At 35.3% G+C, this 23,291-nt stretch overlaps 1 protein-coding gene across 9 annotated transcripts in view; it reads right to left on the reverse strand.

The window, feature by feature from the left end:
* Nucleotides 1-23,291, reverse strand: part of CCDC57 (coiled-coil domain containing 57) — a 266,795-nt gene that overhangs the window by 184,491 nt on the left and 59,013 nt on the right. For all 9 annotated transcript variants that reach the window (XR_011975014.1, XM_072645391.1, XM_072645390.1 and 6 more), the window contains 4 exons: nt 8,687-8,788; nt 7,529-7,686; nt 6,987-7,061; nt 708-908 (listed from right to left, as the gene is read on the reverse strand). Coding sequence is in view for 8 of the 9 variants with exons in the window: in XM_072645391.1 (XP_072501492.1) it covers nt 708-908; nt 6,987-7,061; nt 7,529-7,686; nt 8,687-8,788 (536 nt within the window). In the remaining variant the exon portion in view is untranslated. The remainder of the gene's footprint in view (nt 1-707; nt 909-6,986; nt 7,062-7,528; nt 7,687-8,686; nt 8,789-23,291) is intronic.

The raw sequence follows: 23,291 nt of genomic DNA on the forward strand, positions 1-23,291 counted from the left end.
CATGGCTTTTGTTGTTGTTGTTGAAGAAGCTATTTCTCCAAAAGTACAAATGCAAATTGAGAAATGATCACCCAGAGATACATAAGACTTAGAATGTGTGTCCAGGGAAAAGAAAATACTTATCGAGTATAATGAAGAGCAGTACCACACCAAAGTCCTTTATTTATTAAACTTCAAATACCTATAATAAAAAACAGACTTAAGAAGGCAAGGAAATCTAGTCCATCTTATGATAAATGAAGAAACAATAAGCATGTCTCCCTGGTGTGTGATAGTAGAACAGACAATCTTTTGGAAGTTATCTGAGTTCAATATTAATTATGATAGCTGAACATTTATGCTATATTTGAAATATATGAGATAGAATTTAATTCTGTTTCATGACCAGTGGGTTTTCAAACTAAAACTGCCTCAGGTCAATAAGAACAAAAAAAAAATCTAATGAATAAGACACATTGGGCAAGTAGATGTGCATATAAAGGAATGTCTCTGATCCTTATATTCAGCCACAGTCTATTAGCAATTAATTCACTTTGACCATTCTGTGCCTTCATTTCCTTTTATTTAAAATGAGGATAATTATCCCTAATCAATAGTAAAAATAATTCATATGAAAGTCATTTTTTTATTATAAGCATATAATCAGAAACATGTAATTAATTAGGGTACTTTCTATTTCAGTTTGTCAATAAAAGAACCCAACTCACTTGGCAATGACAATATCTTTCTCTTTTAAGGCATCAACCTGTCTCCACTCAGCTCTTCTCAGTTCCATCTCAAGAGTATCATGACTGGCTTGGTGTTCGAGAACCTTGGCCTCCAGCTTCTGTACGTGTTCTACATTGGCCTCCTTCACTGCAGTTAGCACTGCATCTTTTTCTCTGGCAAAGCGATCCAGCTCTTCATGTCTGAAAGACAGAAAACTAGAAAGTAAAAAACAGCCTGGCTGGATGTTAATTTAAAATCTCTGAGATTCAAGCAGTTCTTATTTCTAGATCCCACCAGCCAGAAATGTTTTCCCTCCTATATAAGAATTCCCATAGAACCTTGCACCTCTCTTGTGGCAGTTATACTTTGTATTGTAATGGTACAGTTTTGTAATAGTATTGTTTTCAGATTTCTCCTAAAATATTCTGTGTGTCTTTTGAAGCATGAAGTGCAGTGTTTTGTGTATAGGATGCAGTCACTAAAAGGCTCTTAATGATGTATCTTATTCTAAATTGGCATCTCAGCATCTTGAACTGCATTCATTCTATTAAATTTAGAGGAATATAAGGACTAATTTTGATACCAAAATTAATGAAAATTCAACTTAAGTTAACTTCTTTGTGTCTCAAATGAAAAATGCTGAGCAGAATGTTTGGTGAAAGAATAAACACTGTTGTTCAGTCTTTCAGTCATGTCTGACTCTTCATGTCCCCATAGACCATAGCATGTCAAGCTGTTCTATTTTCCACTATCCCTCCTCTTTTCCTTACATCATCCCAAACAGAAATCTGTACACAATCTTGAGTAGAAGCATACCTATCAGGATCAAGGTGGTAGAATAGAAATAGGAACCCACCTGAACTCTCTCAATATTCCCCTCTAAACAACTTTAAAAAAACTCCTGAAATCAAATTATGGAGTGACAAAACCAACAACATGTTGGAGTGAAACAATCTTCTAGCCCAAGACAACTCAGGAGGTTGGCAGGAAAGGTCTGTCACACCAGGATAGTGGCTGGGTCTGGAGCTCAGAAAAGGCCATGCTGTGACAAGGCCAGCAGCAGGCCTTAGAGGCAGCTGCAACAGAAGTAGCATCTTTGGGAGCTCTCATTTCGCAGAAGGTAAGAGGGATAGGAGTCAGACAGGTAAAATGGTACTCTTTGCTGTGTTCAAGATGCAATTTCATTGCCCATATGTGGTTCTGGGTCACAGTTCCAGGGCTGAAAGAAGAGACAGCACTTGCAGTCACAGGGGAACAGGGGACCTGACTACAGTTTCAGGGACAAGAGGAACACTAGAATTTATAACTGCAATGGAACAAGATCCCTTCTTGGGTTAAGACTAGAGCACAGGCCAGGTGAGCAGCAACCACAATTCTTAGAAACTATACCTTGGAAGCACTGAAAACTTATAGCACAAAACAGCAGCACAAAAAACCTGAGGCTTAGGATAATACTTCCCTGCCCCCAGGTCAGCAGAGGCCAACTTTAACATAAAATTCAAAGTGAAGAAATAGGCTGGAAAAACAAGCAAACAACAAAGAAGAAAATCCTGGCCACAGAAAGTTACCACAGTAACAAAGAAAATCAAGACACAAACTCAGAAGACAACTATGTCAAAAGAGATATAAGCAATGCCTCAAAGAAAAAAAAAGCTAACAATGTGGATTGGACTCAAACCCAATAAGAATTCCTGGAAGAGCTTAAAAAGGATTTTAAAAATAAAATAAGAAAGGTAGAAGAAAAATCAGGAAAAGAAATGAGTAATCCAAAAAACATATGAAAAGTGAATTAACAGATTGGAAAAGCATAACAAAAAAAAAATACTAAAGAAAATAACACTTAAAAACAAATTTGGCCAGATAGTAAAAAGAGGCATTAAAATTCACTGAAGAAAAAACTACTTACAAAATGCAATTGATCAAGTTGAAAAAAGAGGTACAAAAGTTCATTAAAGAAAATAATTCCTTAAAAATTAGAATTGGGCAATTAGAAGCTCATGACTCAATGAGATACAGCATATCTTCCTGGTAGGTATTAAGAGAATTATTACATTAGAATACCTAATGAGGATTTTTCCTCTAGTAGAAACAAAAGAATTGAAAATATATGTGAAAAAGAAAGAACTATGAAAAGAAAGAAGCATCTGTCTACAGAATTCCTTGTCAGAAAGAAATATTTCTGAATTTATATCATTGCAGGCATCTCTGGAACCATACAAATTAAGGCCACTCTCTATTTTGGACAATATTCTCTTTGTTTTTGGACAATACTCTGAAAGACCTTCTGGCACAAACTGCAAAAAAGTTCCAGCCAACTACAGCTCTACTGAGAACTACTTCAAGAACAATGAAAAACAGTGAGGTAATCTCTGTAAAAAAACCCGAAATACATTGCAACAAAATACCAAACTATAAACTCAAGATGTGGACCAGTACCTTGGGGAAGGTGTATAGCAAACCTCTTTTCAAACTGTCCCATCTGTAACTGCAGAAGGATGCAGGGGGCAAAGTACTGGATTGGTCCATATCCAGACCAACTTTATCTCAGGCTCTGTCAATCAATTCAGGACTGAAGAAGGGATACAGTATGGACCTGGCACAACCTCTCATTTGGGTTTTGCTCTAAGGGGTTCTCCAAGGGCCTGAAGCCATACAAGATCCCAGCCAGTGATTGCAAGGGTGAAGGGCCAAGGCCTATCCACTCCCCCCAGGACTAGAATATCCAACACAGTTCAATGCTCTACTCTGGGATTGTGGCAGTGAGGTAGAACTAGGGCCCACATATTCTATCCAAGATTGTGAAGGTAGCAAACCCTGTCCCTGACATAAAGTCTCAGTCTAGAATTTAGGCAAGAAAGTAAAAAAAATAGAAATTTCCATGATTTCAGCCAGCTTGACTATTCTACCCAGGATATAAAGGCTACACACATTCAACCTATCAAGAATCACTATCCACTCACCTCAGTGTCACAGATGTTGATGGCTAGAAGAGACAGAGCCAAGAAGCTATTTTCAAGTTGGCCTGCTGCAGTCCTATTCAAGGCAAGGGACTCAGATATATGTCAGTATGGCTTCTTATACCTCTGCAGTCTCACTTTGTCCTGTAATAAGGAACAACAACTCCAAGATTGCAGAATCAAGAGAATCTTGAAAGAAGTAGCGAGGAAGAGTACTTTACAATCATCCCTAGAAGAGAGGCTAATGTCATGAACACACAAAAGAAAACTCCTGATGCAATGAAGAACTACTCTGGATTAAGAGAATCTCAAGATAAAATTCAGAAGACAATAATTCCAGAAGAATCATAAGTGAAACTCACCTCCCTCACTTCTATTATTCACCTCAAAAAAAAGTTAACTAATAAAACTTCAAGGGTCAGTGGAAGAAGTAAAACAAGAGATAAAGAATGAAATGACAGTTGGCATGGTATAGTAGAAGAAGCACTGGACTTTAAGTCAGGAAGATCTGGATCCAAATCCAGGAACTGTGTGACCCTGGGCAAGTCACTTCACCTCTCTGGGCCTCAGTTTCTTCATCTTCAAAATGAGAAACTTGAACTTAATCATTCCTAAGAATTCTTCTAGCACTAAATCTATGATCCTATGAAATTAGAGTAGTTGAGGATAAACTTGGAAGCAAAATAAATGGCTAAGAAGAGAAGGATAAACTCACCAAACCAGTAGATGTCTTTAAACAGAATGGAGCAAATACAACTCAATGATTCAATGAAATTACAAAAAATACTAGAACAAAGTCAAAAGACTGAAAGATCAGAAGACTGTATGAGACATCTACAATCAAAATCAACTGAGGACAATTAATATAAGAACCAATGGATACCCTGAAAACCATTACAAAAAATAATATTTCAATAAATAATAAAGAGAAAACTACCTAGGCCTCTTAGAACCAGAGGCTTTACAAACAGATGAAGAGAGAAAGCAAAAGTGAAAGGAGAAAGATAGACCTAACTGAATGCAGAATTCCAGAAAATAGCAAGAAGAGATGAGGTTTTCTTAAATGAGCAATGCAAAGAAATAGAAGAAAACCATAGGATGAGAAAGACAAGAGACCTCTTCAAGAGAATTAGAGATATTTAAAAATGGGCATGATGAAAGACAAAAATGTCAGAGACTTAACAGAAATAGAATGGATTAAGAAGAGGTAGCAAGAATATACAGAAGAACTATACAAGAAAGATCTTAACAACAAACATGACCTTGGACAGACTCTGGGAGATGATAGAGGATAGAAGGGCCTGGTGTGCTATGGTCCATGTGATCACAAAGAGTCAGATGTGACTGAATAAACAACTATAACCTACCCTCTCTCTATCATGGCAATTCTAACTCTGACCTTTTACTCATAATGTTCCCTTTGCCTAGAATGCCCTTCTCTCCACCATTCCAAATACCTGTATAACACTTAACTTTTTCCTTATGTGAAATACTACCATTCATAAAGTCTAGCATTATACCAATTGCACTTATAATTTTAAATCTGTTAGTCCTGTCTCCCAAGCTAGAATATCAAGGGCAGATACCATATCTTGTATGCCTTCTGTATCCCTCTCAGCAACTACCATAAAGTTGAGTTCACAGTAGACACTTAATAAATAACTGATTGGTTGAAAGATAGTCACTATAGCCTTATACTCTACCAAAGTCTATGGTGTAGTGTAAAGAATAATAAATTTGGAGTCAAAAGACCTGAGCTCAAATCCCACTTTTTTTTTACTATGAGAACTTGATCACTTGATCACTGTACTTCTCTGGGCTTCAGTTTCTTTGTGTGTAAAATGAGAAGGTTGTACTACATCAGTGCTTTCAAACCAAAATAGCTAAGATTCCTTTGACCACATATTGAGTGAGAAATCCACAAATTAACATTACCTATGTTGTATTATAAAGGTAGCTAGTTGGTGAAATGAAGAGAGTGCCTGCTTTGGAGTCATTGGAAGACCTGAGTTCAAATCTGGCCTCAGACACTTACTAGCTGTGTGACCCTAGGCAAGATCTTAACCCTATTTACTTCAGCTTCCTCATCTGTAAAATGAGTTGAAGAAGGAAATGGCAAACTATTCTGCTATCTTTGCCAAGAAAACCCCAAAAGGTATCACAAAGAGTTAGACAAGACTAAAAATGACTAAACAAAGGCTGCCTTGTATTTTAATTTTTTTTTTTTGCTTAATATTTCTCAATTACACTTTAATCTGCTTGCAAACTGCTTGTCAGCAATACTCAAGTTTGACTAGATGATCTTTAAGGTCCCTTCTAGCTTTAAATTTTACTATCTATGGAAGTATGACACTTCCTACATGAAGCCTTTCCTGGTCCCTCAGCTGCTATGCCCACCATTCCCACCAACTAGACTCCCCACTCTCTTTTTGTTTTTTATCCTCGGTACCTAGCATAGTGCTTGGGATATATGTAGGTGCTTAAGAGAAATGCTTGTTGATGAAAAATTTCACTCTATATTAGATATAACTAGTTCCAATCCTTTGTGGATACGTGATAGACAGAAAAACATAAACTAGAATCACAGAATCCTAGAGTTGGAATATATCTCAGAGGTCATCTAATCTAAGCCCTACTTAGTGCATGAATCCTTTCTACAACATCTCTGACAAATGGTCATCTAGTCTTGATTTAAATACCTCCAGTGACAAAGAATTCAATATCTCCCCAAACAGCTTACTCCTTTGGGGAACAGATCTAATGGTTTAAAAATTCTTTATGTTAGTACAATAGTAACTTACTTCCCTGTAACTTTCACTCACTAGTCCTAGTTCTACCCTCTGGAACCATAAAGAGGATGTTGAATTTCTTTTCCACATAACAGTTCTTCAGATATTTGAAAACAGCAAATTTTCTCTACTCCCTAATTTCCTTACTCTACTCTCTCCTCCACAGTCTCATTCTATATCTTCCCTCTTCAGTGACACCCACTTAGCCCTATCCCAGGTACTCAGTTTCTTTAGGCTCTTACTTTCCTTCTCTTTCAAACCTTGACTTTGCGATCTTCTTTTACACTAAGATATAAATAACTGATAATATTTAATGTGTTGTCATTCTAGTGAATAAGTTCAAATTTTAAGTATTAACCAAAAGAAGGGAGAATTTGTCAAGGATATGAGAAAAGGGAACTGAAATCACACCAAATAATCTTTTGCTTGTTCCACTCATTTATAAAATTAGCCCTTACTACTTTCTCCCTCTTGCCAGTATCATTTGTCACTTTCCTTCTTACCACTACAGTAAGGAGCCAAAAATACTTACTTCCTCTTAAATATTTCTTCTTCTTTTTTCCTGATTAGCTGTACAGATTGTAGTTGATCTTCTAAGTCTTTTATCCTAAAAGATCAAAATTGGAAAAATTTTGGAGACATGAAAGAACTAAGATAAAGACTACTGAAATGAAACTCGAGAACACAGTACACTTTCAAGCCCACAGTCTGTATCACGGTATTGCTCTATAATTCAATTAGGCAAGCTAGACCTGTGCAAGGTTAATGCTGAAATTAAAGGATTTTGTGGCAAGTAAGGGATGAGGAAAATAATGGTGGTGACTGAAAAAGGGATCAATATTCAACTAAATCCCAATAGAACTACAGATAGTTAATCTCAGTGGCAGTTGGAAAGACCAGGGATGACTGTGGGTAACCACTGCCACTGGAGTAAAAAGGTCATAGATTACTGTTGAGGATTGGTAGAAATTATTAAAATAAACTGACCTACTAGAAATAAAGAATAAAGAAATCAAGATCAGAAAAATACATAAAAGTTTCTTCAAATACTAGGTAAAGATCAGTTTATAATACCGGGCATTTTTCACAGCTGTCAGATCCTTAATTTCCAAGTCTTTGCGCTTCACCTCTTTCTCCAGTTCCAAATTAGTTGTTTCTGCTACCAGTAGGGATTCTGCTGCTTTAATACCAGCTACTTTAAGAGCCTCAAGTTCTTTGGCCAACAACTTTACCTTTTGGAGAAGAACAAAATTCAGAACTAGAAAATGAGTGGGACAAAATAAGGGTGTGGAAAAGGAAAAAGGGCTCTATCAGGGATGGATATTTTCTTAAGGCCTCTATTAATGCCAAGATAAATACTGATAATCATCTCATTACACAGCCAATAAATTTGAAAGTTCTTATTACTAAAACTTAAATGAGACTCTTATGATACTAATTTTTCTTAAACTGAGAGTTTATAGTCTCATTACAGTGTGTAAGCACAGTGTACTAACTTTTAAAATGATTACTTAGCATATAATTTTAATACTATTCATTTAATATTAAGTCACACAGAAATCTCATAGTTTTTCCTTTTTCTATCTGCCTTGTGTCTTTTATCCAATTCTATCCAACTTAGTTTGGGCAGAGCATATCTAGCTTGGAAAAACTCCTAGTTTGGTTCTTTCTAGGAATGTGCTAGACTTAACTGCAACACTAGCCATCATTCTCAGTCTGTAGGACAAGATAATATGCATTCTCTCACAAGCAAAACTCTACATTATCTTGCAGCTCAGACAAGAAAAGCAAAGCCATTTTCAACTAAATTCGAACTAAATTCTTAGACAAATCACTTTTTTTGTTGTTGTTTTCAAGACCTCTAATTCAATACTATAATACCCAAAAGGGCAAGGACAATGTCTTTTTATTCTTTACATGTCTTCCCTGACTCACATATGGCTACTGATTATCTTTTCAAACTTACCTTTTCTTTCCCCAGGGGAAAAAAAAACACAGACATGGCAGCCTAGTGAAGTAAAAGTAGTGGGAAAATGTTTTTGACTAACTGGATAACCGGTAATTATATTTGCTCAATGTCTTAAAGAAAGGTCTAAACTTCATCCCTTCGTTCTATAAATTTAACAGAAGAATGAGATAAGGAATATAGGGCTATTAGAATGCATAATTAAAACCTTAGAAGATATGATTTTCATCACAGAGAAGGTAAAATTGTTATTATATTAGCATTACCTTGAGCTCATGGGTCAAGACTACATTACTCATATCATCAGCTTGAAGTCGAAATTCATGCTCTCTCTTTTTTAACTCAGATTCAAACTCTGCTAGAAGTTCCTGCATGACAGAGAGTTACATGTACCAATGTTCTACGACAGAGGAAAAATATAGTAATAACTGCAAAGACTGAGAATGTTCCAACAGCATCAGAGCATAGATCTGAAAGTAGAAAATAAAACTTTCACTGAAGATAGCATGACTATTACTAAAAGTATTTTGGGAAGGGAAGAGAAATAGAATAAACATTTATAGAATATAGAATTCTATAGAAATAGAATAAACATGTGCCAGGCACTGTGCTAGCACATTTTACAAATACTTTCTCATTTGATTCTTACAACAATCCTGTAAGGTAGGTGTTATTATTATCCCCCATTTAATAGTTGAGGAAACTGAAGCAAACAGAGCTTAAGTAACTTGCCTAGGTCACATAGTTAGCAAGTATCTGAGGTCGGATATGAACTCAGGTCTTTCTGACTTCAGGTTCAGAACTCTATCCATTGTACCACCAATGGTATTTTTAGAAGAAAGAACTAAAAATTGGTTATTTGGGCAATAACAAAATAGAGCCATTTACTCTTCTGACCAGAGTTACGAAAGAAAAGGATTACAATCTCCTACTTTATGAGTGTAAAAAAATAGAAACAAGTGAAATGACCTTCCTGTCATCTCAAGGATATGTAATATAGAATATTCTAGTACATAAGTCAGGGTCTCATAAAGAGACAATATTTTTTAAAATATAAAGGATTTAAAACAATTTCTGAATTTGTAGGAAGTAGTGTGGCATTGTGGAAAGAGAGTGGCTTTGGGATCAGTGGACCTACTGTCAAATCTTGCTTTTGCCCCTTATTGTTTGTGTAACCTTGGTCAAGTTAGTCTCTCTGGCCTATTTCTTCATCTATAAAAAAAGCTGGTCAAAGTAGATGACTTAAGTCCTGGAAGGAAAAATTCACATATCATGATTCAGGGTATATATCAAAAGTTTTACTCAGGAACACATAGCTATGGGGAGGGGGTGGTAGAAATCCGAGAAATGAAAAATCTTTAACATGCAACATCAATGTTTTATAGCAATTGAACAAATTTTATATAAAGATGTCTGCTATCCCATTATTCTAACTAATTTCCCAACAATACATGACTAGCAAATGGAGCAGGTATGGCAATATTGCTGGATCAGTAAAAAAGACTTTGGGACATATCAGTTGATTTACAATTTATGCCATAGCATGAGGCAAATAATGACCTATAAGGTACAACAAGTACACCATAATTAACTATTATCCACTGATGTAATAATAATCTAAAAATAGTAATCACAATACTCAATTAGCAATTACAATAATCCCCTCTTTAGTCAAGATGTAAAATTCAACAGCAAGTAAAGGATGAGCCGGGTGACTGGGCAGTTACCTAGAGTACCTAGATGTGGGTTTGGTGTCACAAATATCATAAGGGAGAAGATGAAGATATTGGTTTGTTTCAAACTTTAATATATTTCAGGTCCCTTATTTCCATCTCCTTACATTCTTTGTCTTTAGCAGCTTCAGTATAAATTATGAAATCACAGATATAAAGCTGAAAGGGAATTTAAAGGTCATTTAGCTCACCCTACACACTTTACAGATAAGGAAATAAGCTCAGAAATTAAGTGACTTGTCCGAGGTCATGTCATGTATACACTTGTTTCTTTTGTCATGGGGGAGAATGTCTTATTACTTAATTCATAGCATGAGTCAAGCAACACAATTACAACTGTTACTGATGTTTAATTTGCATGTAGTACAGTAGCATAATTTTCCCATAATTTCTATAGCAACAGAGAAAGAAATCATTCCTTGCTCCCTGACCCCTATAGTTGGTCCAATCTCATCTAATATTCTCACAAGGTCACCTTTTTTCTAATGTATTTGTCAAATTATACATACCTCTAGATTGGTCACAGATATAAGCACAACATTATTCCAATATGTACCTTATTCCAATAATTAAGGTTAATGTCCTGTAATTTTTCATATGATGTTTTTTAAAAAAGTGCAAATTGAACTTATCTCTGATACTCAGTTTAGGCTATTAAGCAAGTAAGAATCAAAATGTAGTCATGATGTACCACTGTTTGTATAAGTAACATTAATTTAACTTTGCCATTATACTTAGTGGTGAAGGACAATTTGTATTTGAATGTATATGTTCATGCTAATAACAGATCAGATTGACATTTACTAGGCCAAATGTATAGTAATTTTCAGTTATAGTGTTCAACGGATTTTTCCAAAATTCCACAACTGGCATGACTTCTAATTATAGATCTGTCCACAGATTATAAAACTATAAATAATCAAAGCAATACTTTTTTTTAACATTTCTGAAATCCAGATCTTTCAAGGATGAACAAAACTCTTAATAAAATCAAGTTGAAACCATCATATAGCTCAAATGAACAATCCATATAACAATTTAAACAGGATGAAAAAAAATTGACAGAGGGCCACTGGCCAATGGCTCTTACTAGAAAGCTTGCAAAGAGTGATTCAGTATTATCTCTCTTTCAGAAAATATCAGCAGACAGCAAAAAGTCTGGTTTTGTCAAAGGGTCAGTATGCAGTTTATAAAGCTACACAGTCAACTTAAATAGTCTTTAGCACAGTGGATAGAGCACCACCAGTGGATAGAGAGTGGATAGAGCCTGGAATAAGGAAGCCTGGAGTTCAAATCCAGTCTTAGAAACTTAATAGTTGTGCATCACCTTAATCTCTGCCTCAGTTTCTTCATCTGTAAAATGGGAATAATAACAGCACCTATTTCCCAGGGATAAATGATCAAGTAAGATAATAATTACAAACTAATTGTAAAGCACAGTGCCTGACACATAGTAAGCACTATATATTAGCTATTATAATTATTGTTTCTAGGGGACAAATCATCAAATTAATCATTAAAATAGTGTATAAATAATTTATTCACAATTTAATTACATTCTAAATATAATTAGTCCTAATGAATCACACCAAGCTAGACTTAATATCCTCAAAGTTGACTCTAACAATTAGTTCAAAGGCAAAGATTTTTTAATAAATTTAGCAACAAATAAGGTCTTAATAATATGCAATAGAAGTATTACTCTCCCATCTGGTGGGAAGGCTCCAATGTCCTATGTAGCCTACAAATCCGAAGCTTAAAAATCTAAATTAAACTCCCTAATTACCATGATTAGAAAATCAGTACTAATTATGAAGGCCCTTCTATTCTCAGAGAAACTGACTTCACAGATATTTGAAGTTTGAAATCAATAAGTACTGACTTTATCTTATATCGTTTACCAAAACTAAATTTAGTTTCACCATGCTAGGTTATGCACATGTGAGACAATCATGTGCCAACCCCTCTCTGGACAACTTTTTAAAGTACTTGATAGTTCCAACATTTGTGAGAAAGAACACAAATAATTAGACATCATCTTGATTTCCTTAGTAAGGTGCTCCAAAGAAAATGCTGTGGGTTCAAAAATATGGAACTTGATAAAATACCAATTATTGCAATAGATTTCTAAGTAACAGAAAATCAATCAAATAATAACTGATAGATACAATTGTGGAGCTTAAGTTCTCCAGGGTGAAAACATCTTACAAAGCTAGAAATCTGGTTTTGCCACTTACAAAAGTTTCTAATTTAAAACTCCCTCTTGCCTCCCCTACACTTTGGTTCTAAATTCAAAGGAGACTTTCAAAAAATGTCAAGGTTTTAAAATCTAGCCCACTGTTTGCTACAGGAATTTTAGTTTTAAATATTAGGACCGTCTCATTCTTTTGGGATTACATTTGGGACACAAAGAGCGTGGGTGACTTGTTTACTTTCCAATTTCAAGATTAAGGTTGCTTACTTTCCTTTTTCAAAGTTATAGTTTACAGTATTTTCATTCATAGATTTCAAAATTTGTGTTCTGGTTACATGTAAATCTAATGCTGGTGTACACAGGCATAATATTTCAAGAGGAAAAACACACGGACATACTTAATTTATAGACATTCCAAAAGTTTCACAAATTCAGAATCATATAACTTTGGTAAAGGTGTAGGTTGATCAGCAATTTACATTCTTAAGGGGGTGGAGCCAAGACTGTGGAGAAACAGAACAAACTTTCTAGAGCGCTCTTGCCAAACTCAGTCAAATATCTGTAAAAAATGGCTCTAAAATTCTGGAACTGCAAAACCCACAGAATGATGGAGTGAAGCAAATCTCCAGCCCAAGACAGCCTGGAAGGTTGCTGGGAAGTGTCTATCAATCACACCATGATGGCAGCAGAGCACAGACCATCATGGGCCACAAGTGCACAGAGGGGACTTCAGCAGGCCTTGAGGAGACTGAACCTCTCACACCTGTGGTACTTTCCAGACTTCATGACCTCAAAATGCTGAGGATAAATTGGAAGGTCAGTGGGAAAAGCCTGTGGGCTCAGCTGAGAAGACTGAATTGGTCTAGTCCCAGCCCCAGGGTGGTAGATGGGGGAGGGGACACAGGAACCCAAGGCAGCCACAGCAGCAGCAGGGGCAGCTGCAGTCACTGTTTCTGGAGCTCCAGGTGCACAGATTGGGGGTGGGAGGGATAGAACAGCTGACAGTACACCCCCACCAGAAGCAGAGAACTATCTTGACAAAGAGCTCAAAAGTCAAGGAAATGGCTGGGGAAATGAGCAAAAATTGGAAAAAGAATCAGACTATGCAATCTTACTTTGGTGACAAGGAAGATAAAGAATGCAAACAGAAGAAAAAAAAGTCAAAGCTCTTCCATCCAAAGCCTCCAAGAAAAATATGAATTGGTCTCAGGCCATGGAAAAACTCAAAACAGATTTTGAAAATCAAGTAAGAGAAACAGAGCAAAAATTGGGAAGAGAAATGACAGTGATGCAAGAAAATTATGAAAAATGAGTCATCTGCTTTCTAAAGAAGACCCAAAAAAATGCTGAAGAAAATAACACTTTTAAAAACAGACTTACCCAAATGGCAGAAGAAATCCAAAAAGCCAATGAGGAGAAGAATGCCCTAAAAAAGCAGAACTGGCCAGATGGAAAAAGAGATCCAAAAGCTCATTGAAGAAAATAATTCCTTAAAGATTAGAATGGAGAAGATGGAAGCTAATGACTTGATGAAAAATCAAGAAATTATACAACAAAACCAAAGGAATGAAAAAATAGAAGATAATGTGAAATATCTCATTGGAAAAACAACTGACATGGAAAATAGATCCAAGAGAGACAATTTAAAAATTATGGGACTGTCTGAAAGCCATGATCAAAAAAAGAGCCTAGACATCATCTTTCATGGAATTATCAAGAAAAACTGCCCTGATATTCTAGAACCAGAGGGTAAAATAAATATTGAAAGAATCCACCAATTACTTCTTAAAAGAGAACCCAAAAGTAAAACTCTTAGGAATATTACAGCCAAATTCCAGAGTCCCCAGGTCAAGGAAAAAATATTGCAAGCAGTCAGAAAGAAACAATTTGTCACTGTATTGTGGCAATACAGTCAGGATAACACAAGACCCAGCTGCTTCTACATTAAGGGATCACAGGGCCTCAAATATGATATTCCAGAAGTCAATGGAGCTAGGATTAAAACCAAGAATCACCTACCCAGCAAAACTGAGTACAGTACACCAGGAGAAAAAATGGTCATTCAATGAAATAGAGGACTTTCAAGCATTCTTGATGAAAAGGCCAGAGCTGAATAGAAAATTTCACTTTCAAAAACAAGAATGAAGAGAAGCATGAAAAGGTAAACCGGAAAAGAGAAATCATAAGGGACTTTATAACGTTAAACTATTTACATTCCTACGTGGAAAGATCATATTTGTAACTCTTGAAACTTTTCTCAGTATTTGGGTAGTTGGAGAGATTGTATATATATATATATATATATATATATATATATATATATATATATAGAGAGAGAGAGAGAGAGAGAGAGAGAGAGAGAGAGAGAGATAGATAGATATAGATATAGATATAGATATAGATAGATAGGTAGATAGATAGATAGATAGATAGATAGATAGATAGATAGATAGATAGATAGAGGGTACAGGGTGAGTTGAAGAGGAAGGTATGATATCTAAAAAAATAAAATTAAGGGGTGAGAGAGGAATATATTGGGAAGAGAAAGGGAGAAATGGAATGGGGCAAATTATCTCTCATAGAAGAGGCAAGAAAAAGGTTTTTCAATGGAGGGAAAAGGGGGAAGGTGAGAGGGGAAAAGTGAAGCTAACTCTTCATCACATTTGGTTTAAGAAGGGAATAATATGCACACTCAATTTGGTATGAAAATCTTACACTACAGGAAAGCAGAGAAGAAGGGGATAAGTGGCATGCAGTGGGATGATAGAAGGGAAGGCAAATGGGAGGAGGGGGGGTAATTAGAAATAAACATTTTTGGGGAGGGACAAGATCAAAAGAAAGAATAGAATAAATGGAGGGGCAGGATAGGGTGGAAGGAAATATAGTTAGTTTTTCACAACATGACTGTTATGGAAATGTTTTGCATGACAGCATATGTATAACCTATATTGAATTGCTTGTCTTCTCAGTGGGGATGGGTGGGGAGGGAGGAAAGGAGAAAAGTTGGAACTCAAAGTTTTAAAAACAAGTGCTAAAAATTGTTTTTACCTGCAACTGGGAAATAAGAAATAAAGGTAATGGGGTATAGAAATCTATCTTGCCCTACAAGAAAATCGAGGAGATGGGGATAAGGAAAGGGAGGGGTGTGAAAGAAGGGAGGGCAGATTGGGGGAAGGGGTAATCAGAATGCACAGTGTCTTGGGGTGGGAGGAAGGGAGAGATGGGGAGAAAATTTGGAACTCAAAATCTTGTGGAAAAGAATGTTGAAAACCAAAAATAGATTAATTTTTAAAATTTCAATAAGGGGGTCAGAAAACAAAATTTGCATTCTTACAAGTATATCTTTAAAAACAGGAGTGCAAGTTTATAGCAATAAAAAACCATACAGTAGTCTCACGAAAGGAATTTTGGAACTCTCTGTAGGGTTTGTTGTAAGGAGTGTTAGAAATGAGGAGAGAGAATTATGAATTTAGACTGGCTGCAACCTTAGAGTTCCTACTTTAACAATCTCTAGTAAATATCAAGGATTTATTCAATTTTGTTTTGATTATGATGTGCAAATTCACATTCAAAAAGATCATGCCTGATTTTTTTTGTGTGTAAAATCATGAATAGGCTGCTTTTCTAAAACTTTATTATTTTTAGCATTCTTTTCTTTTTAGATTTTCAGTACCAATTTATGTCTCACACTCCTCCCCTGCCCACTAAGAAAGCAAGCAACATGATATAAATTACACATGTGAAATAAGGCAAAACATATTTTCATATTAGCTACATATTTTTTAAAAAAGCAAAAAGATTAAAAATAAAGCGAGAAAATTATGCTTCAATTTGCACTCAGAATTCATCAATTCTCTCTCTGGAGATGGATAGCATTTTTGTCATCATTAGTCCTTTGGAACAGTCTTGGATCACTGGATTGATCAGAACAGTCAAGTCTTTCACAGTAGATCATCATTACAACATTGCTATTTCTACACATAATGATCTCCCAGTTCTTCTCACTTCACTCCCCATCAGTTCATGTAGGTATTCCCAAGTTTTTCTGAAACCACTACCCTCATCATTTCTTATAGCATAGTAGTACTCTATTACAATCATATGCCACAACTTATTTAGCCATTCCCCAACAGATGAACATCACCTTGATATTTCCAATTCTTTGTCACCACAGAAGGAAGGCTACAAATATTTTTGTACGCATAGGTCTTCTTCCTTTGATCTCTTTGGGATATAAACTTAGTAGTGGTATTGCTGAGTCAAAGGGTATGCAATTTTATAGCCCTTTGGGCACAGTTCCAAATTGTTCTTTATAATGGCTAGACCGATTCACTACTTCACCAGTAATTCATTAGTATACCTATTTTTCCCTCATCCCCTCCAGCATTTGTCAATTCTGATAGGTATGTGGTAGTACTTCAGAGATGTTTAAATTTGCTTTCTCTAATCAACAGTGATTTAGAGCATTTTTTTAAACACGACTATAGATAGCTTTGATTTTTTTCTTCTGAAAATTGCCTATTTTATATCCTTTGACCAAATCAATTGGGCTCTTATTTTTATAAACTTGACTCAGTTCTACATTCAGTATGTATCTGAGAAAAGCAACCTTTATCAGATAAACCTCCTGTAAAAATTTATATTACTTCATTGTCCATGGCACTATTTAACAAAATGTAGTTTCCCTGATAGTATCTTTTAATTAAGTCTATTCTTACTTTTGCTTTGTCTGAGATCATGATTGCTACCTTTACCTTTCTCACTTCAGCTGAAGCAAATTAGATTCTACTCTGGCACTTTATTTTAACTCTCTGTGGTATCTTTCTGTTTCAAGTATATCTTTTGTAAACAACATATAGTTAGATTCTTGTTTCTAATCCATTCTACTACCTGATTCCATTTTATAGGTGAGTTCATCCCATTCACGTGGCATCCTTTCTCAAAAATCTATTTTGCTTCTAATCACCACCTCCCTTAATAGGCCCTCTCTTTTATAATTCCACTTTCCCTTTTCCCTTACTCCCTTTACTTACTATTCTCAACTGGGTAGGTTATATTTGTATAGACAATTGAGTGTGTATATATATTCTCCCCTCTTCGAACCAATTCCAATGAGAGTAAGGTTCAAGCACTGCCTGCCATACCCCTGCCACTTACCCCTACATTATAAAATCTATTCCTCGAGTACCTCTTTTATTGTGAGAAAATTTTCCTCATTCTAACTCTCCTTTCTTCCTTCTCCTAGTGCATCCCTCTTTCTCACTTCTTCATTTTTGGGGTGATTATTCCAACATAACTCATACCCATGCCTCTGTCCATGTAAATTCCTCACCTGCTGTAATAATGAAAAAGTTCTCAGGAGTTACATGTATCATATTTCCATATAGGGATGTAAACAGTTTAACTTTAAAGTCCCCTATTCTTTCATGTTTACCTTTCTATGCTTCTCTTAAGTTTTCTATTTGAATGTCAAATTTTCTATTCAGCTCTGGCCTTTTCATCAGGAAGGCTTGAAAGTCACTTCATTAACTTTTTTCTCCTGAAGGATTACACTCAGTTTTGCTGAGTAGATGATTCTTGGTTGTTATCCTAACTCCTTTGTCTTCCAGGATATCATATTCTAAGCTCTCTACTCCTTGAATATGAAAGTCACTAAATCTTGCGTGATCCTGACTGTGGCTGTGATATTTGAATTATTTCTTTCCGGATGCTTGAAGTATTTTGTCTTTCAACTGGAGGCTCTGGAATTTTGCTATAATATTCCTTGAAGCTTTCATTTTGAGAGCTCTTTCAGGAGGCCATTGGTAGATTCTTTCCATTTCTATTTTACCCTCTGATTCTAGAATATCGGGGCACTTTTCCTTGATGATTTCTTGAAAGATTACATCTAGGCACTTTCTTTGATCACAGCTTCCAAGTACTTCAATAATTACTTCTGCTGGAACTATTTTCTAGGGCAGTTGTTTCCTAATAAGGTACATTTTTTTCCTTTGATTGATTCTTGATGTCTCCTAGAGTCATTAACTTCCACTTGCCCAATTCTAATTTTTAAGGAATTATTTTCTTCAGTGAGATTTTGTACCTATGTTTCCATTTGGCCACTTCAGCTTTTTTAAGGAGTTCTTTAGTGAATTTTTGTACCTTCTTTTCCATTTGGTCTATTCTGCTTTTTAAGGAGTTCTTTTCCTCAAAGAATTTTTGTGCCTCTTTTACCAGTAGGCCAATTGTGGTTTTTAAGGTGTTATCTTATTCAGTATTTTTCGTGCCTTCTTTACCAAACTGCTAATTCTCTTTTCACAATTTTTTTTGGCAACACTCATTTCTTTTCCCAATTATTCCTCTACCACTCTTAAATCTTTCTTCAACTCTTTTCAGAAATTCTTATATCAGCATTTTTAAAATTTATATTAATTTTTTAAAAATATTCATTTATTTTAAAAAGTTTTCCCCAGTTACATGTAAAGACACTTTTTAACATTTATTTTTCAAACTTTGAGTTTCAAATTCTCTCTTTTCCTTCTCCCCAGCCCACAAGGCAAGCAGTTTTTTATAGGTTATACATGTGTAGGCAGGCAAAACATTTCTGTAATACTCATGTTGTGAAAGAAAATATAGACAAAAAACTCAAGAAAAAGTTTTAAAAATATGGTTCAATTTGTATTCAGACACCATCAGTTATTCCTCTGGGAAAAGATAGCATTTTTCATCATAAGTTCTTCAGAGTTGTCCTGGATTGTTGTATTGTGAGAATAGCTAAGTCATTCACAGCTGATCATCACATAATAATGCTGCTACTTTGCACACAGTACATATTTCACTTTGCATCAGCTCATGCAAATCTTTGCAGGTTTTTCTGAGAGCATCCTGCTCACCATTTCTTATAGTACAATAGTATTCCATCATAATTACATATTATAACTTGTTCAGCCATTTCCCAATTAATGGGTATCCCTCAATTTCTAATTTTTGCCCCCAGAAATGAGCTGCTATAAATATTTTTATACATAAAAGTCCTATTCCTTTTTGTTTTTTATCTTTTGGGATACAGACCTAGCAGTGTATTGCCAAGCCAAACAGTATGCATGGTTTTTATAGCTCTTTAAACATATACCATAAAATATCATAATATACCATAAGATGCCATTACCATACCATAAGAATGGTTGCTCTATAGAATGGCTGAATCTATAGAATGGTTGAATCAGTTCATAACTCTACCAACAGTGGATTAATATCTCATTTTTCCAACATCCCCTCCAACGTTTGTCATTTACCTTTTCTGTCCAATTAGCCAATCTAATTGGTATGAGGTAGCACCTCACAATTATTTTAATTTCATTTCTCTAATCAATAGGGAGTCAGAGTATTTTTTCATATGGTTCCAGTTAACTTTGATTACTTCACCTGAAAACTGATCATATTGATTATTTATCAGCTGGGGAATGGCTCTTTTTATAAATTTCACTATTTCCTATGCTTGAGAAATGAGTACTTCATCAGATAAACTTGATTTAAATTTTTTTTCACAGTTACTACTGCCAACTGTATTTTCCTCCATTCTATCACCCCATTTATTCTATTCTTTTTTCACCCTGTCCCTCATCAAAAGTGCTTTGCTTCTGACTACCCCTCCCCCAATCTGCCCTCCCTTCTATCACCCATGCCCTCCCTCTCTTATCCCCTTCCCTCTTTTACTTTTCTATAGGGTAAGATAAATTCCTATACCCAATTGAGTGTATGTCAATCTCACTTTGAGTCAATTTTGATGAGAATAAGGTTTACTCACTCCCCCTCAACTCTCTCCTTTTCCCTTCCACTGTTAAAGCTTTTTCTTTCCTCTTTTATTATCAAGATAATTTAACCCATTCTGCCTCTTCATTTCCCTTTCTCCCAGTACATTCCTCTCTCACCCCTTATTTGTTTAGCTATCCCTTCATATTCAATTCATACCTATACCCTCTGTCTGTCTGTCTGTCTGTCTATCTATCTAACTAGATAGAGATTTTACCAGTGTCAATGGTAACTGTTTCTCTTTGGAACAGCAACCCTGAGGGACTTTCCTTCCCAGCTTGATTTTTTGTTTTGTTTTCTTCTTAATTAAAGGGCCCAACCCTTACTTCACTTCTTAAAGAGGCAAGGCCTATTCCCCAAATGGGCATTACTTTACTTTAAGTGAGTACCTGAAAAGGCTTTAGCCTAAAAGGACAAGGATCTCCCATTGCATCCTGGACCATCTCCAGTCATCATGATGAATATCTGGTCAAAGGAGGAGAAAGTCAAACTTGTGACCTTGCACAGTCCTCCCTCACTCAAATCAAAGTCAACTGCAAGTCATGGTCATCATTTCCCTGATGTCAACATTTCTCTGACATCATGGTCCTCTTCGAAAACAAAGGACAAACACAACAACATATATATACATATATATGTATACATGTACGCAGATACAGATACAGACACAGACACAGACACAGACACACACACACACACACACACACACACACACACACGTACACTCCTAACTACCCTAATAATGAGAATGACCGTATAAGTTACAAATATCTTCCCAGGCAGGAATGCAATTTTAATTTTAGTAAGTCCTTTATGATTTTCCTGTCTTGTTGGATAGGTGTAATCCTAGCTCCTTTGCCCTCGGGAGTATCATATTTCAAGCCCTCCAGTACTTTAATGTAGAAGCTGCTAGATCTTGTGTTATCCTGATTGTTGCTCCACCATACTTTGTTTCTTTCTGGCTGCTCCCAATATTTTCTACTTGACTTAGGAACTCAGGGATTTGTTTACAACATTCCTGGGAATTTTCATTTTGGGATCTCTTTCAGGAGGTGGTTGGTGGGTTCTTTCAATTTCTATTTTACTCTCTGGTTCTAGAATATCGAGGCAGTTTTCCTTGACAATTTCTTGAAAGACAATGTCTAGGCACTTTTTTTGATAGTGGCTTTCAAGTACTTCAATAATTTTTTTTATCAATCATCTTTATTGACAAAATTATACAGTACACATTCCAAATACACATTTCAAGATTCTGGATTATAAAAATGGTATGTGATGAAAACTTACTACACAAAACCTCTGCAAAACTCTAAAACTAAATCTCAAAAACCACAATATATCTATGATGGCAAGAAGAGAAAAATTAAATCACAACTTTATTTACAAAAATTCTCATCAAGAATTTTTTAAATAATACCTGCCTCAAGATCTCCACATCCTAAATCTTAACAGTGCAGCTTGTTCTATTTTCTTAATTTAAATGTTATAAAATCAAAACTATTGGGAGAAATCTCCCACCAAGTAATGTACCACTTCTTAAAATAAGATAGAAGACAGTTACCCAACAATTTTAAGGAAAAAATTTTTTCAATTGAAAATCTTCACTATGGCCTCTGGAATAAGGTTTTATTTTATTTTAAATAAAAAAGACATACCTAATGCTTGGGAAGGTAAGTTTGAGCAAATAGTTATTGCTTTTACTCTTAGCAACACGTGAGTCTTCTCACACTAATAGATTCTGCTATAAGAATAGTATTGCTTCAACAGATGATCTTAATGGAATTTGCAATCTATGCTAATTTGAGAAAGCTTGGTTTCCACTTCATTTATTTAAATAATGGCTCAAATTTCAATTACTTCTTTACTTGGTTTTCTGTTCTGAAATTCACATAGTGGTAGTAATGCTACAAGTATCTATTTCAGGATGATGGCCATAAAAAAATCTGAAACTTACTAGGAACAGAAGAATTCAAGGGCAGATGCACAGAGATCTACAATTATAGTTTATTTGCTCCTGTTGGCATCTAATAAGAAAAAACAAGCCTCTATAAGAAATAAAGATTTCTTTTTTTTTATAAACCAGGGGAAAGTTGATGCTTACTATTAACAAGGCTAAAATAAATACATTGGTTATTTTGTTCACTTCAAATCTCTTTGTTCCTGGCTTGCTATCTCAGGCCTTCCAACAGGGACAGCTGGATAATGGATAGGTTAATATTTTCAAGATCAACCAGAAAACAAACCTGAACAAATATTTTTTCAGGAATCCAAACCTAACCTTTCCCCTCTCTAAACTAGTAGTACAACCTACTATATAATCTTGTTTTCTATATGTTTTTTTTTCCTCAGAAAGTAGTACAGCTTTCTTTTTCATTACAGAAAAGATAGCTTCTACATTTCTTCACCTTCATTAAGCTATGGGCAGTTATTACCCAAAATGTCATGATCAACTATGGTATGTTGCTGGCTGAAACAAAAGCACCTCTTAGGATCTAGGATTGAAGAACAATACATATCCAATTTATGGCTTATGCTACAAAATCAAAACATCAACCTTTAAAAAGATTTTTTTTGTAGTCCAATTATTCTTAAATTATCTTTCCCGGATCTATTTTGCAGGTCAATTGTTTTTCCAATGAGATATTTTACACTGCCTTCCATTTTTTCTTTCTTTTGATTTTGTTTTATTGTTTCTTGATTTCTCATAGTCATTAGCTTCCATATGCTCCATTGTAATTTTTAAGGGATTATTTTCTTCAGCTAGTCTTTAGATTTCCTTTTCCATTTGGCCAATTCTGCTCTTTAAGGCATTCTCCTCATTTTCTTTTTGGACCTCTTTTACCATTTGCCCTAGTCTGTTTTTTAAGGTGCCATTTTCTTCAGTATTTGTTTGTGTCTCCTTTAACAAGTTGTTGATTTGTTTTTCATAATTTTCTCGCATCACTCTCATTTCGCTTCCCATTTTTTCCTCTTACTCGATTTTCAAAAATCCTTTTTTAACTCTTTCATGGCATGAGACCAATTCATATTTTCCATAGAGGCTCTGGATATAGGAGCTTTGACTTTGTTGTCTTCTAAGTATGTGTTTTGATCTTCGTTGTAACCATAGTAACTTTCAATAGTTTTTTTTTTTCCAGTTGTTTATTTTCCCAG

This window comes from Notamacropus eugenii, chromosome 2 (genome assembly GCF_028372415.1).
Source record: "Notamacropus eugenii isolate mMacEug1 chromosome 2, mMacEug1.pri_v2, whole genome shotgun sequence".
Classification (NCBI taxonomy): domain Eukaryota; kingdom Metazoa; phylum Chordata; class Mammalia; order Diprotodontia; family Macropodidae; genus Notamacropus; species Notamacropus eugenii.